We start from the raw sequence: 17,586 nt of genomic DNA, 5'->3' as shown, positions 1-17,586 counted from the left end.
CATCACAGTTAAGTTGTGACTGGATTGATTTTTTGTTTTTAATACAATATAGTATAAATTAATGTAATATTTGTGATGTAATATTATTTTTATTTTTTTATTATAGTGGCATGTGATGTAATATTTATAAATTTTAATACCTTTTACTTTATTATTTTGTTTGACTTTTCAACTAGTACCTAATCTAAAATACTATTTAATTTTGGTACCTAAACTAAAAAGTTATTGAAATTTAGTAGTTAAAATCAATGGATCTTTTCTTATAAATTAAAAGGACTTTATTATAAATTAAAAAAATTTCTTATAAATTAAAAGACTTTATTATGAATTAAATAAATTTTCTTATAAATTTTAAAAAGGTCTATTGATTTTAACTACTAAATTTCAATAACTTTTTAGTTTAGGTACTAAAATTAAATAACATTTTAGATTAGGTACTAGTTGAAAAGTCAAACAAAATAATAAAGTAAAAGATGTTAAAATTTACAAATATTACATCACATGCCACTATAATAAAAAAAATAAAAATAAAATTACATCACAAATATTACATTAATTTATACTATTTTGTATTAAAAAAAAAAAACAATTCAGTCACAATTTAACTGTGACTGTCTTGGTAAATTGAAAGAGACAATTCACACCACTATACTATATATTATTTTGAGTAAAAGTATTGTTTTGACCTCTATTTATACTATATTGTAGTATAATTTCTCTAAAAAAAATTTAATTAAGTTACAACTTAACTGTGACTATAACTTAACTTTGACTGTCTTACAACTTAGATGTGACTGTCGTTCAGTCACAACTAAATTTGAAATTGTGAGTATCGTATAGTCACAACTAAATGTGAAGTTGAGACTATATTAGTAAATTTTCAAGATAATATAAAAGTCTCAAGGGCAATTTTGTCAAAACCTTATAAATTTTAACTAACACCCATCATATGTGGGCCAAAGGACAAAAATGTCAAATGGAAAAGACTCAAATCAAAGGGGCCAACATATTTGTGACTTAATCTAAAAAAATACATTTAAATTTGGTAGTTCAATTGAAATATTATATAGTCTTCATGTTATACAAAAAAATTATTAAGATTTGGTATTTAATCCTAATTTTCTAATTTTAAAACACCTCTATTCTCTATCTAAAAATATTATTTTTCTAAAAGATTCCGGCCTAATTATCTCTTTTATATATCATCTCAAATAGAGATTGAAACCCACACAAATATTACGTCATGCCTTCATTAAAGAGATAGCACATAACATTGTTAGATGAATGGTAAAACAAATAGTATTATTTTTACAAAATCCCTAATGTATTTGTGTTTGTTTGGATGTGCTGTCACAGTCTTGCTGCTTTGTGTTGCTGTTGCCTTATTGACGAGTGTTGCTGCGACCCCTCCATCCTCTTTATCATTTAATTAGTTAATTACAATCTTGTAGATATATTGTAATGTCTGAAGGTTATTTTGTTGGATCATTTTAATTGATTTGGTAGTACTTATGTATAAGACTTCTGCTTTGTTGGCCTATCCAAACCGTTCATCTTCATCATTTCTGCTTTAGGTTTAATTTGAACTTGAATTGAGGTAAGGTTTCTTTAGTTTGTTTCTCTTATGGGTTTTTTTTTTCATTTTTAGTACCTAAACTTTGACCATTGTCTCAATGTGGTATCTGAACTTTTATTTGTCCTAATTTAGTACCCAAACTTTTATTTTGTGTCTAATAAGTACCCAAGTGAATTTTTGTTAAAATTGTTAATAGAAGTTAGGGACAATATGGTCACTTAAAAAAAAACTATAAACCTTTAAAAATAATATAAAATATAAAACAAATAAATAATTAAATTGAAAAAAAACAAAAAACAAAAAAAAAAAAGCCCAGCAACCCCTTCGCCCCCAAACCCTCCTCCCTCCCCCTCCCCCGCATCGGCAACCCAACCCACCCACTTCCCTCCCCTTCTCCAGCCTTGATCTTATCGTCTTCAATGACGTCGATTGGAACTTGACAACTTGACGGACCCTCCCTCCACCACGCAACAGAAGCTGTCGAATATGATCGATGACTGGTGGACCGTGGACCAACGGGTCCTTAGCGCCGAATCCTTTGGAGCTGTCGCCATTGCCGAGGACAACAATATCAATTAAGGTCGGAGAGGGGGGGGAGGGAGGGAGGAAGGGAGGTGGGTGGGTTTGGTTGCCAATGCAGGGGCGGGGGAAGGGGAGGGGGAGGGGGAGGGGGAGGGGGAGGGGGAGGAGGGGGAGGGAGGAGGGTTTGGGGGCGAAGGGGTTGCTAGGCTTCTTTTTTTATTTTCCTTTTTTTTCAATTCAATTATTTATTTGTTTTATATTTTATATTATTTTTAAAGGTTTATTAGTTTTTTTAAGTGACCATATTGTCCCTAACTTCTGTTAACAATTTCAACAGAAATTCACTTGGGTATCTATTAGTTACAAAATAAAAGTTTGGGTATTCAATTGAAATAAATAAAAGTTCAAGTATAACATTGAGACAATGGTCGTAGTTTAAGTACTAAAAATGAAAAAAAATCCTTCTCTTATTGATAACTATGTGAATACACTAAGGCCTTGTTTGGTTACTAGTACTAGATAGCAGAGGACATGATTAGTATTTTGGATATAATAGTTTGGTACTCGAGTGTGAGAGTCATGTCCCATCGTGGTCCATGCCATGCATAATTCAGTTCGAAATATTGTTAGCTCATCATAGGTTATGATTATTGTCTATCAATTTAATTCAATTTATTCTTTCTAGTGCCAGTCATTTTGATTTAGTGGTGGCACTAGTTTTTTCTTTGTGGGAGGATATCCTTAGTTTAAATATGATGAACGACAGTTGTTGATAATTAACAAAAATAGGCAAATTAACTTTAGGTTTACACCATTTTTCAAGTTATCCCAATAAAAAAAAAAAAGTTGGCAGACGTACCTCAACTACCATTTTTTGACACCAACATACCTCTGTCAAGTTTTTCGTCTGGGAGGCCGTTAATAGTCGACATGCTACACTGACATGCCTTTAAAAAATAAAAAATAGTCACATAGACAAAAAAAAAATATCAATAAACCTTTAAAAATAAAATAATTGAAAAACAAAACAAAACAAAAGAAGAACAAAAAAAATTAGTGCAGGTTCTCCCAACCCGTAGCTCCGCCTCCCTCCCCACCATCTCCACCATCACCTGCAGACAGTGCAGGTTTCGACAACTTAGGTTCCAACGACTTCTCTTTGCTGGTCCAGCGGACCCTCTCTCTCTCTCTCTCTAATGAACGATAGTTGTAGATAATTAAAAAAATGAGCAAATTATATGCATGTACTTCAAGTTTACACAATTTTTCAAATTAGTACCCCAATAAAAAAAAGTTGACAGACGTACCTCAACTACCATTTTTTTGACACCAACATACCTCTGTCAAGTTTTCTATCTAGGAAACCGTTAATAGTCGACGTACTACAATGACATGCCTTTAAAAAATAGTCACATATACAAAGAAAAAAAATAATAAAATCAATAAACCTTTAAAAATAAAATAATTGAAAAACAAAACAAAACAAAAGAAGAACAAAAAAAATTAGTGCAGGTTCTCCCAACCCATAGCCCCTCCTCCCTCCCCCACAATCTCCACCCTCACCTGCAGACAGTGCAGGTTTCGACGACTTAGGTTCCAACGACTTCACTTCGCCAGTCTGGCGGACTCTCTCTCTCTCTCTCTCTCTCTCTCTCTCTCTCTCTCTCTCTCTCTCTCTCTCTCTCTCTCTCTCTCTCTCTCTCTCTCTCACCTGCCTTGTCTCAATAACCACACAGAGTACCAAATCAAAATTAAAACCAAACAAATTTCATCAAACCACAAAATCCGACCCTACCCGGCCAAGAACAAATATCCAAAATTCCCATTTTTTATTCTTTTTCCCAAACCAAACACTCACAAAAACCTATTCAAACATACAAAATCGAGAACCCATGATTTTTAATAGGTGTCGAGGCCTGTAAGCGTGTACATGGATAGATTGGCATTCTACTTAATTTTTTATTTGGCTGGGTTCCAGTTAAAAATCTTTCAAATACTGGATTTGAGAGTAATTTATTATAAGTATTTTAGTATTTTGGGTTTGAAAATTAAAGTAAAAAAAAAAAACACTTCTAAACAGATTATAGTAAGAAATTACTCGATATAGTACTAGTGGTAGATCACATATTCCTACAACGATTGTTATAATTCGATTCATGTCCTCCCTTTTTCTTATAATTTGTTTCATGTCCTCCCTTTTTCTTATAATTCGATTCATGTCCTCCCTTCTCTTCTTTTTTTGAAGAGAGTCAAAGTTTTAATTCTATAATCTGCATTGTCTTCTTAAGTAAAATTTTGCCAAGCGCTCGGTACCACTTTTTTCCCCTCCGTCCGCGCGTATATGAATAGATTGGCATTCAATTAATTTTTTATTTGGCTGGGTCTTCAGTTAAAAATCTTTCAAAAACTGGATTTGAGAGTAATTTATTATAAGTGTTTTAGTATTTTGGGTTTGAAAATTAAAGTTAAAAAAAAAAAAAAAAACACTTCTAAACAGATTATAGTAATAAATTACTCGGTATAGTACTAGTGGTAGATCACATATTCCTACAACGATTGTGATAATTCGATTCATGTCCTCCCTTTTTCTTATAATTCGATTCATGTCCTCCCTTCTCTTCTTTTGTTTTTGAAGAGAGTCAAAGTTCTAATTCTATAATCTGTATTGTCCTCTTAAGTAAAATTTTGATCTTCATGTTGGGAAAAAAAAATTGCTATTATTTGTAGAGATTAAAAGGGAAAACATGGTTGTGCATGATTAAAAAGGGAAAACATGTTGTTATCCTTTAGTTAATTACATGTGTATGAGATTATATAGTCCATGTCAAAATCATAATTGTGAACAAAACTCGTAAAGATAGAACGAAAAATTCTGCTTACCAAAAACAAAATTCAAATTCAAATTCAAAATCAAAATCAAAATCAGTCTGTTTTGCTTTTGGATTAGCATTTGTATTGAAATGTGAGTAAGTCCCCACATTTTGAAATTTTGTATAGGTGACAAAGAGATGGAACTTATCCTTTATTGATACATTCAAAACTGTGGGGGCTACTTTATAGAATTTACAAGGGGATGTTGATTTTCTATCCTCTTCCATTGGAAATAAAATAAAATAAAATTGCGCGCATAAAGTAATTAAATAGAAAATACTTATTTATATGTATAATTTGGAGAACAATACTTTGTCTCAATCCATGGTTGGAAGAGTTCCTCCAACCCCCTTTTCACAAAAGCATGTCATTTTTGGTATTTTCATTCTAAATAAATAAAGGATGCTTTAATTCGAAAACTAAAATGAGAAGAGCACTCGGCAGTTGCAAATTCTGCAACCTAATCTACATCTGAAAGCTTTATCTGTAAGTGCATTTGCAACCTTAAACCTACATTTATAACCTAAAACATGTCATCTGCAACCTAAAAAGATGAATCTGCAACCTAAAACAGACATCTGCAACCTAAAAAAATGCATATGCAACCTAAAAGGGTGCATCTGCATCCGCCAAGCTCTCGGCAAGCTATCGAGCGCTTAGTAGTGTAATTTTTCCAGCTCCGCGCGCGTACACAAACAAATTAGGCTGAAACTTACTCTTATTTTTTGCTGGGTTTTTAGATCAATTTGAGGATGATAGGCACTACTAAAATCAGCTTCGTGTTAGCAAGCTTCCATAAACACCTCCAAAAGTGGCTGATAAAACAAGTATCTCTATTAGAAACAATGGAATAACGTAAACCATGTAAAAGATATATATCTCACGCAAGAAAATTTGAGCCACATTCACAACATCAGTGGTCTTTTTGCAAGGAATGAAGTGAAATTTGCAACAATATATGTCAACTTCATCTTTTTGCAACGATATATCTATGAAAATCTATCCACAACCACAAAACAAAATCCATACTAAGATCCACTTATGGTTGGCTAGGAATTGGCAAAGGCATGAACAAGCCGGATGTGATACCCGGAACTTTTTCGAATATATTTTGGGAATTTCATGGATATTCTAGATTTTTTCTAGAATTATTTTGGTTAAAAATTTAATTTGTCCTCTTTGGTGTTGAATTTTTGAGTTTACCCAAAGCAAAATTTTGACCAAGGCGAGACCACGGGAAGGTAGTACTTATCATTATGAATTCAACGGTACCAACCTCGTATGTTTTGTACTTTGGAAATTATATTATGAATTTCCAAACTTTTATTAATTTTAAATATTATTTTTTGAAAATTAGTTTGAGGAGTTGAAATTTTCTAGAAAATTTAAGAAGTGAAATTGGTATTTTGACCCCATAGAAAAATAGTACTCATCAATAGGAGTTCGTAAGATTTTTTCGAGTCTTAAGCTATTTTAAGCGAATTTACAAGTATACAAAAAAAGTATAAGATATATATATATATATATCAAAGATCATTCTTTAAGTCTATTCTTTAAGTCTCTATTTTTAAGTCTCTATTCAAAGATCATCCTTGCAAAAAATTAGTCAAATCGAAAATTATTTGTCTATCTAACTTTGATCAAACAAATAGACGGTTGTTTGATCAAAGTTGGAAAGACAAATGATTTTCGATTTGACTAATTTTTTGCAAAGATGATCTTTGAATAAAGACTTAAATAATAGACGGTTCGGATCGTTGAAATATTATATGGTGTGAGCCCTATGCGAGATCGCACAAATAAAATTATTTATGAAATCTCATACTTGAAGGGACCTATATATATACAAGAAAATATCTTGAGAAACCTAGCCTCCAATCAATCGAGGATATAAAAAATAAGGGACAACACCCTACATATTGAGTTTTCAACTCATCATAATCCTAGCTAATTTCTCTATCATCCATCCCAACTCAGCTAACCCAAGGGCTTCAGCTGTTTGAAATAAGTGAGTTTATCACATGCAAATTAATAAACCAAGCTTTGAGGGAATAATATACAACTTATTCATGGTGTTCATAAGTGTATGATAAATGATTGAATTATGTAGTATTTTTTTTTTTGGCTTATTCACGCCAATGCCCCCTGAAAGTAACTTCGGTTTTCAATTTGTCCCTTGAAACTTTATTCCTCTCACTTTACCCCCCGAACTTTACAAAATATCATATTCTGTCAAGTCCGTTACAAGCTCCGTCAAATAAGCTGACATGGCAGTTTATTGCCCCTTCCACATAAGCGCCACGCAGGCTTTTTTGACGGAGTCATAAACAGACTTAACGAAATATGGTATGTTTTAAAGTTTGGGGGGCAAAGTGGGAGGAATGAAGTTTCAGGGGGCAAATTGAAAATCGAAATTACTTTCAGGGAGCATTGACGCAAATAAGCCTTTTTTTTTTTGGGGGGGTTTGGGGGGGGGGGGGAGAATGAGTTATATATGCTATGTATTTATTTGTTTTTTTGGAAAGGATGCCCTAGCCTTAAAGTAAAGGAGTTTTTTAGATGAAGTGAGGGAGTTTGCTAAGTCCTACTATTATGAGAAACCTAGCCTCCAATCATTTAAGCATGAATGTATAACAACGCCTAACTATTATGGTCCAAGATCAAATTGAAACAAACCTGAACCGAAGAAAAGCACCGACATAAGAACAAAAGATGCAATTGTAAACTTAGTCATCTTTTTTCTTGAGAATTGATCGACTTCTTAACTTTAGGTATTGAAAAGGCTGCAAAGATCTGCAATATATATATATATAGTCGAAGACGAGAAGTAAGGAGTAAAAATAACCTATGGGTGTTAAAGTGTAATTAAATTACAATAAAACCTAAAAACAAATGCAATCTATACAGTGATGAATATAAATTAAAGCAAAAATAAAAATTGAAGATGGCCATAACGGAATCAAAAATACATATGGTCATAATGATCAAAATAAACGTCAATATGGTCTTAATGAAATTGTTACTCTTTGGAGGGAATTAATTAAATCATCCCTCGGTTGTCATATATGGTAAGCATCAAAGGTCATATTGTAGATGCTAACAAACAAACCTTTGAGAAAATGAGACACCACTTATTCATTGTGTTGATAATTAAGTGAGTGGTAAATGATCTAATTATGCAATATGTGGGAAAAAAAAAAATGAGTTGGGTTATTTATTTGTCAAATATGGTAAACCATCCAAGGACATATTATACATATTACCTAACTGAGGTAATTACATTTTGATTTAATTTTTACCCAATTTCAAAAGAAGCTCGACACATGGCAACGTGTGGTACCTCGCCGGGTATGGCCGTCGGAGTGGCTGAGGAAGGTGTCTGGCGGGAAAAATTATAGGGTATAACCGATATATCGTCACGTGGTATAACAAATCCAATGTGTAAGGGTATTATTGGACGATATATTTGTATTAGTAGGGTATAGTATTAATAACATCCACCCATGTTATAACATATAGACTGGTTATACCACGTGTCAATATATCGGTTATACAGAATAATTTCTCGTCTAACGGATAGTGGCCACTGGCAGCAAATATTAATAAACTGAACTTATGTAATTACTATTATGTGAGTATTGTGAAATGCCAAATCAAATCCCAACGACATGAATTCCGACTAACGTTGTTCTATGGATGCAAAGGTGCATAAGGGTTGAGAAGCTTTACAACCAGTTTTTAGAGTGTAGACATATGCATCAAAGCAAAGATCAAATGGAGATACATCTGTAACCCTAGCCGCCGCCTCTGTTTTCTCTCTTCTCTTTCCTCAAGCCCTCCCATAGTCGCACACTCCAGGGAGGGTGAGGGGAGCTGGCCTTCCTTCCCCTCCCCTCCCCTTCCCTTCCCCTTCCCCTTCCCCTTCTCCCCCCAACTTAGGGATACTCTCCTCCCTCAATTGTGAGAGTTTTTCCATACTTCCATTTTGGAAGTCTTTCATACTGCATCTTGCAGCTTTGTTTTGCTCCTTTATTTTCACTTGTTTTGGCTTGTTTGGTGCTTTGATACTCTCAGGTTTTCTCGAACGCTTATCTCAAGGTGTTTGGTTGGCACTATTTTCGCCGGTACCGGTTATGTTTCCACCAGTTACTATTGCTCGATCTGCCATTATGAGCTACTATCGGCCTCGATTTAGAGTTATTTGTAGGATCGTGGACCCTAACGTGACAAGTTCGCTAAATCCTTCGACGCCTCACTGGCTCCGTTTGGTGGCTATAATGTCTGCTCAACACCGCTGTGATGAGATCTTAGAATTTCTGTGGGCTTTGATGCTCCACTTCTGTAGGCTTTTGCCTTCTTGTAAGCTTTTGGGCTCTTTCTTTGTATTTACTCTGTCTTTTGGCTGATCTAATGCAATGAGATGCTTTATTACCAAAAAAAAAAAAAAAAGGCAAAGATCAAATGGTAGTGGGAAGATGGTTAATTAAATACCTCCCCCATTAAGACTACATATGCAAATTTTTGTAGATTCTCATTAACTTAGAGGTGTCAAACGGGCCGACCCGTTTAAGTTGAGCCCATCGTGCTTTCATGCCGTGCTCGGGCCGGCCCATATAGTTAAGACCTAAGCCCGGAACGGCCCACGGCCCGCGGACCATTCGTGCTCGTGCCGTGCCTTAAACGGGCCGGCCCACCGACCTTTTTTTATTTTTATTTTTTATGTGATAAAACTAATCTTATAATATTTTTTTCTTATTTATAATTAAATATTAACATTATTTTTCATGAAAATTGAATATTTTTGTTGAAAAGTTCTTTAAAAATGGAAAAAAAAATGTTAAAATAGTCATGCCTAATTCGGGCTCATTTCGTGCCCGTGCTCGTGTCGTGCTTGGCCTGTGTCGTGCTCGGCCTGTGTCGTGCTCATGCCGTGCTTTGCCCGTGTCATGCTCGTGCCGTGCCGTGCCCGATGAGCTAAAAACTTCGGCCTGGCCCGGCCCATTTAATCGTGCCGTGCCGTGTCGTGCTCGGGCCGGCCCGACCCGTTTGACACCTCTACATTAACTCTTACCTTTCTAATGGAATTCAATTGATGTAATACAATATATGGAGATAATATTATTTCACACTTCATTTGATATATAAGATTAGATTGATATGTTAAATAACAAATTCATAAGTATTCAAGGAAGAAGAAAGTGAGTGTCTTTTTGAATGAGCCATAATGGGAAACTTATCTTTGCTAATCCCACCATTTTTGTAGGGATTATTAGGGATAAGTTTTGTCCTTATGACTAATATATCTTCTTCCTTCATATTAGAAGTTTATTCATTAAATACAGATGGATCTAGTTATTTTTACATATGCAATCCAACTTTATGCATCAAACGATGCCTTAAAATCATGATAGTTCATCCCAGTACAGGTAATGGAAGTTATGTGCAATTTAATCGAGTAACTTCCCAAATTGGAGACTTGACATACGAGAAAAATAAAGCTGTACTTATTTTACAGCACATCACAACAGATGAGAGCTATACTCGGTGGACTTTTTTTATTTTTTGGGCTATGATACTTGGATTGACATCTGTGCATACAAGAAGTATGAATGCGTCATAAGACTTTGCTACGAATCTACGATGCATTTAGATACTGCTGATGTTCCATGATGCACAGACATCAAGCTACTGCCTCATTCACACAGATGGGTGCCTCCTTTGGGTGTGCCTCTGCGCATGAGTTACTAGATGTGTTTTCATGAGCAGATTTAGCACTAAAACTTCCACAACCACCTCCACCACCACACCCACCACAACCACCACTCTTCAGCATGTTTCCACAGCCACCACCACAGCCGCCACTGCCACCACAGCCGCCACAGCCACCACTCTTCAGCATGCTTCCACAGCCACCACCACAGCAGCCTCCACCGCCACAGCCACCGCAGCCACCACTCTTCAGCATGCTTCCACAGCCACCACCACAGCCGCCTCCACCGCCACAGCCACCGCAGCCTCCACTCTTCAGCATGTTTCCGCAGCTACCACCACAGCCACTACCACATCCACTAGAGCCACCACTCCTAATTGCATTTCCACACCCACTGCCACATGCTCCACCACAACCTCCACCTTTTTCCGGCATCACTACATCTCCTTCAGCCACCTCATTATTCAGCTCAACCTCACTTGCTCCAGAAGAGGTCAAGTTGGTTCTTTTGGCTTCCTCATGGTTTTCATTAATTGCCTCAGCTGCACTACCCATCTCCTTGGCATTTACAGAAAAGCCATCATATCCTTCCTTCTTTAACATATCCAAAAATATAAAAGCCAATATTATCCCAGGAACTAGCATCCATTCTTCCTTTACCTATTCATTTTTGTAATCAAATCAAGTCAAATAAAGTATTAAGGAGCTGTAACAAAGTGAAGAGATCACATGGTGACGGTACCTTGACACATCCAGATTTTATGTCAAGCAATGCCACTGCTTTTCCATAAGGATCTTCAGCAGAGAATTCAACTAAGGTCATGAAGCCTCGTTCACTTTTATGTTTTTCACAATGTTTAGATTCATAGTCGAGCTTTCTTCCGGGGAAGAACTTGACCTGTACCAAGAAGATAAATTTAGGAGACAATCTACTACTCCATATAAGCAAACCATCTTCATATCCAGAAGCCGCACTCTACTATGTGATGCTACTCTAACTTAATGCACAAATGTACTTGATATTTTATGCTGAGCACAACTGTATATTAACAAATCTTTTATCAGTAATTTCAAATTCATGTCCATTTTATAAAAAAAAACTAAAAATAATATTAATAAATAAAAAACTGATTTCCATGCACTTTGTCAAGGTCTTTTGATTTGTAAGCATGATTCAGGGTGGTAAAACAAATGTACAAACACGATATATCAAACTAATTTCCACAAAATTATGTAGTAAACAGAAAGTTTGATAATAACAATGAATGAGAAGTGGATGGATGCGTACCATCTTCTTGCCCTTCAGCACAAAGACGTGGCCATCTCCCTTGGAATTTTTCTGAGGGTGAAGGGACCAGTGAGAATCCATCAAAGACCACCCAGTCCCCACAAACTCTGCAAGAGTACATATTTGTCCAGACTTGGTAATTCCGATCACGTCTTTAATAAGATTTTTATTTTCCCTTGCCTTAGTCTTTTCAGAATCCCTGTATATACAATCCAAGACGGCACAGAGCAAAGGTCAGAGCTTCATAACACATCATAAAATGAAAGACATAAACAAGTTGCATGAGAAGCATATGGTTCTGTACATACTTCCATACTACGTATGATAATGCATATAGTATGTTAAGTCTCAATTTAAGAAATATATATCTCTTGTAGTTGTGGCAAGTTGCAGTTGTTCCCAAAAGTTGTATTAACCAGGTATAATATGAAACAACTTTTTTCAAGCAAACAAGAAGGATCACTGGGTTCTTTCTGCAACTGCAAGTTCTTATTCTTTTGACACAACTGACATTTTACTTTTTATATATACACTTGTCAAATCAAATTGAAAGCTTAGAACATTTCAGGTTTCCTTAGAAGCAAAAGTCTATGAAGGATAAGTAATCCATGTTGAATATATAACTTGTAGAGATGAATAAGCTAGACACCAAGAAACAGCATCATTTCTAAGAATAAGGCTATACAATTAATGTTTTAACATCTCAAGTTCAATTTCACTTATACTGCTGCAAATGTAACTTGTCAGTTTCACACCCTGGAAGATGCGTCATTTGGCATAAAGTTGATGTTACACTCCCCCTTCAGCCAACATCCATATGAATCTAAACTGCATATTGATTTCCATCAAGTATCCATTTTTGGAAGTCATATCTGTTTAACTATATGTGCATGCATGCATACAACTTCGGAAGAAGAAAAAACCTAAGTATAGTGACTGTGTTCTGATACCTGGAATTCTGCATGCATATCCTTGGGTTAGGATTCACCTAGAACCACCAATATCTCTAATTTGAAAATTATACTAGGGAAACAGTTCCGACTTTTCAAGTTTTACCGTCAACTATGAAAACATAAGAAGAAGAACATGTGTAGTCTTGGAAGGTAGGTTTAACTCATTAGCTAGCAGAAAATGTGGAGATAAGCATACCTCATTTGCAGGCTGATGAGCTTCGTGCCAGTTTCATCAATCACATGTGTCCAACTCTTGGCATCTTGAACCTTCCCAGGAAGGGAGAAAAAACAAGAACTTTTTGACAATGGTCGAGAACGAACCAAGTGAAGTGCGCGTTGTGCTACAGCTGGAATAGTAAATGACATATCAACCCGTAGATAGATTGGTTTTGAATTCACATTTCCAGAACTTGGCACCAACTCCAACCATTTTTCTGCATATAATTTAGAGAGTGGGACCAGAAAATCTTGAAGAGAGAATGTAGTAGAACCTATTGTTTTATATGCCCTTTTCAATGGTATGTGGGAAGGTGAATAGGATATCAGTTCAAAATGCAGGTCTCCAGTAGGTTCGCACTGGAAACAAGCAACCTGTTTCTCTCCAGACTCAGACAAAATACTCAGTGTCTGCTTAGAATTAAAGAATACATCCTGTTGGGTTTTACTAAATGAGACAAAGAGACTTCCTTTGTGCCCTTCAGGTACGTTCCTAACTTCCACAAACTCCAAAAGGACCTGGAAGACGAATAGGAAAACATCACAAAGAATGAAAATCATTGCAGTATAATGGCTCAGGCAGGAGGTAGCATATGTCCCTATTTAATATCTGAGAAAAAAAATTTAGAAGGGCCAGAAGCTATGAGCACTGCCTTATAACCTATATCAGAAATGAAAGTTAGCTACTGTGCTCATTTATATATAAACACTCTAAATTCAAAAGCATGCTCAAAATTTAATTAAGATACTATCCCCGTTCTCAATTTCCATTGAAGAAGAAATTTTCAACCTTTATGTAAATTATGATTCTACCCAATATAATGATGAAACATTTCTAAGTCAATCTAATAACAAGGACACTTTAAAAGTCCTTATGTGCCTTTATGAAGCCAACTTTTAAGGTGAGGAGCCATGAGTAAAATAGCTACTAGCTATAGACTATGTCTAACTTTAAAGTCAAGACATTCCAGTCATCAACATACTATAATTATAAGAAATATAACAGGGAAAAAGAAAAAATATAACTGAAAGAAATCTACCTCCATAAATTTCACCTCTGGAAGCTGAATTACTTTCTGATACTCAGTGGATGCAACAACATCCTTGCTCATCATGTTAGATTTGTAAGGAGTGGTTGTGAGAGGACATGGAGCACTGCCTCTATACATTGCCCCTGCCCTCCAATACCTGATACCAAATGCCTCTTCCCATTGCTTGGTAGTTCCAGAGAACCCAACATCAAGCTTCTTCCCTTTAGTCCTGTCCACGTCCATGTCATCATGCTCCAATACCTTGCCAAGTATTTCATTCAGGTCTTTACAATAAGATACAGGATGCAATTGGTGAGAGTGCCAGATAAGGTCAATGTCGTATGTTGGAACACAAAAACGTTTTAGAGACTTCTCTTTGTTTCTCCTGATTAGATGAAGAAACCCTTTATATCTAGACACCGCTCCTTCAAGAAATAGATCATGGTTCATATGGGGTCTGGATACCTGTCAAAATACAATGACATGAGAAAATCGAACCCCTAAAACACTCAAAATGATAGAATACAAATTGATCTGGATTAACCAGCCAAGATGGACGGACCCCTTGATACTTCAGCATAAGTTTATTTTTTTAAGACTCAGCATAAGTATTCTACCCAATATATTAGCTGCATTCTCGTATTACCTGGTAAAAGAAAGGACACTGCCTTTTAACAGCTGAAACCAGATCATATTTGGTGCATTTTTCAAGTCCAGAAAGTCTTTCAGATATATCCTCTGACAACGCCTTATCTAAGTTTAATTTGTACGGTTCTTCTGGATACAGACTATTCCACATTTCTTCAGAATTCCTTTTACAAGAGCCTTGAACAGAGGATACAACATTAGAATTGTCAAGGATCTTTCCATAAAGTTCCTCACAGTCAGTCTTGTATTGAACCTGAATAACAAACCCAAAACACAAAGCTTAGTAAATCAATCCATCAAATAAAGATAATCAGAACGAAAACAATTCAGAGAAGCCTACTGGATTTAGCCTGTGACAATGCCATATCCATTCACAATCAAGAGGTACAACCAAAGGTCCTTCAGAAATCTGGGACTCAGAATGTTTGGCAAGCAAGGGAAGCCAACAAGCATTGTACCTGAATCAGCATTTTTAGAACTTTGAATATAAAGATCAAATGCCCAGCAGGAACACATAATTGAAAACAACACATAGATTATCATCTCCTGAGACTATATAGCAAACTGATTAGCTCAAAATAAAAGTACCCTTTGCTCCACACTAATTGAATAACCCAAACTGAAAACAATAGGAAGCTCCAACAAAAAATATTAAAATTAAAAATGAAAAACCCAAAAAAATGTGATTTGGTACTGCCAAGAATCTAATGCACCCAAAACACAAGAACTGAACCAAAGCTACAAAGTTGAAACAATCTACTTCACGCGTACCTATAGATTGCCCTTTCAAGAGCAGGCCCTTCATAGAGACACCGATTCCTGTCCACAGCAGCAAGAAACTGAAGCTGCTTTTTGGCTGCAGCCACAAGGTCCACGCCTATTCCAATCTTCTGCGCTTTGATCCACTCAAGCTCTTGTTCCTTCTCCATCTCTCAGTTTCTCTAAAAAAAAATAATACAAAACTTCAGCAATTTCATAATTATAGTTTGTATTAAAGCTTCAAAATTCTTGATAATCAAGAGCTAATAACACAGAGTCCATAAAGCTCTGATTTTGATGTTCGTTTCGTTCTCTTATTATCGATTTCTTCAGGTCCATCACGAAAGGTTCTTCTGTACGGAGTACGAGAAATCCAAAGCTGCCGCAGATAAGATCGCATTACAAGCTTCTCAACAAGAGGGCTTGCCGATCATTCTGCTCTATCCCGGAACGCATAGGTTACATTAAAATGAAGCAAACAATTCATACACACAAGCCTGCAAACAATATCTATTTTCCATTTTCATTTGGTCACTTCGTAATTAACAGGAAAATCAGCACTAACATGAAAAATTAAAAAAAAAAAAAAAATCAAGGTTCAAACATGAGCAGAGAGAGTTCTAATTCTTTTTCATTTTCCTTGCTTTTCCTACAGTTTCTCAGAAACCAACCAAACAGAGTTAAAACTCCAGCTCCTTCGAATTCAGATCTTTACCAACTTGTTCGAAATTGAAGTGAAAACTTTGAGAAGTCAAACATCGCAATTATACACAGAAATGCTTTGAATTACCGGAAAGGATTGCCGGATTGGAAATCTAAGTTTGACGGCTTCGCCGGAAAGTTGACTTGGCCACCTCAAAATTGTTCCGGCGACGGTTGACGCGCATTCTCAGTTCCTTACAAGTCTGATTGTTTGAAGCTTCAGCTTTCTTGCAAGTTACAACTTTGTGCGCGGTTGGATCAGATATTTATAGTGTGCGCGTTGCTGGAGGTACCCGTACGACACTTCACAGTACAAGTTCCTCTAAATGACCGAGTTATCCTTTATTGTACAGATAATTTACCAGCCAATGAAGGAGAATACTTTTCCTATTTTGACCTTTCCATTCTTTTCCCTAGAGGAGTTCTAACAGATTTATTAATTTGTGGTCATCTATGTGTTTGAATAGTGAAGATCTGAATGTGAAATGCTTTTGTTAATTTCTGATATGAACAAGTTATTGCATAATTTCAATCCCTTCTTTTACAAGTGACATTGATTGGATATTTTCTTATCCTTCAAAATTTTATTAAGTGTTGCAATCTAGGACGTAGCCAAAAGCTATCTAGGAAAATAAGAAATGGCTTTTTGAATGAGTGTTTGTCTGTTTGATAATATCCTATTGATCAGTAAGCGACCTATAAACACGTTTTTAAAAAATTTAGCTCCAATATATAATTTTGTAATTTCACTGGTTGGTGTATCTATACCCAGAAATGCAGCACAAGCAAGTCACTTCCCAACGATAGTGGGCCAGATTTTCTTTCATCATTCTGTTAGGTGGCAAAGTGAATGACCTAAGAAGACATGGAAGTTAGCTACTAGCATTGAGCTTATCCAGTCCCAAATTTAGCAACAAACAATAATACAACGCATGCAAAATGTGAATAAAGATAGATGCTCATTACCACGCTATGCATGTTGTGCTAACCTTGCTCTTTGTCCTATACCCTTGTACGAAACAAAATAGAGATGCTTTTAGTACAAAGAAGAGTAGTACCAAACAATCGCAATGCAAGTACAACGTCATGGGCATTGAGATCTAAGCAGCACCAAATAGGTGCTGTAATAGTGTAATAAGTAAATTTTACTTATTATGTGATGAGTTTCACTATCCATACTTTGTGTGCATACCTTGTATGTGTACCGGTCCGGCCTAGAATGCTTCGTGCTGTTAGGGCGTTGTTAAGGAATATAAAATAGGACTAGTTTTCAAATTTTTTATTTGCTTATGTTTCATGCTTAGGAGTGC

General features: G+C 35.7%; 1 protein-coding gene across 1 annotated transcript; it reads right to left on the bottom strand.

The window, feature by feature from the left end:
- Positions 1 to 10,339: 10,339 nt before the first annotated feature.
- LOC147284215 (DNA-binding protein, putative (duplicated DUF1399)) lies at positions 10,340 to 16,519 on the bottom strand. Its single transcript, XM_086244948.1, has 9 exons — positions 16,365 to 16,519; positions 15,587 to 15,754; positions 15,156 to 15,273; positions 14,814 to 15,068; positions 14,177 to 14,632; positions 13,117 to 13,655; positions 11,968 to 12,166; positions 11,422 to 11,577; positions 10,340 to 11,339 (listed from the first exon to the last, which is right to left on the bottom strand). Exons 2-9 carry the CDS (start codon positions 15,742 to 15,744, stop codon positions 10,650 to 10,652), a joined length of 2,571 nt encoding a protein of 856 aa, XP_086101074.1. The 5' UTR covers positions 15,745 to 15,754; positions 16,365 to 16,519; the 3' UTR covers positions 10,340 to 10,649.
- Positions 16,520 to 17,586: the final 1,067 nt, after the last annotated feature.

This window comes from Dryas octopetala, chromosome 5, assembly GCF_963921425.1.
Source record: "Dryas octopetala chromosome 5, drDryOcto1.1, whole genome shotgun sequence".
In the NCBI taxonomy this organism is placed as follows: Eukaryota; Viridiplantae; Streptophyta; class Magnoliopsida; order Rosales; family Rosaceae; genus Dryas; species Dryas octopetala.
Note: the sequence above shows the minus strand (reverse complement) of the source record. Positions and strands in the feature narration are given on the sequence as shown.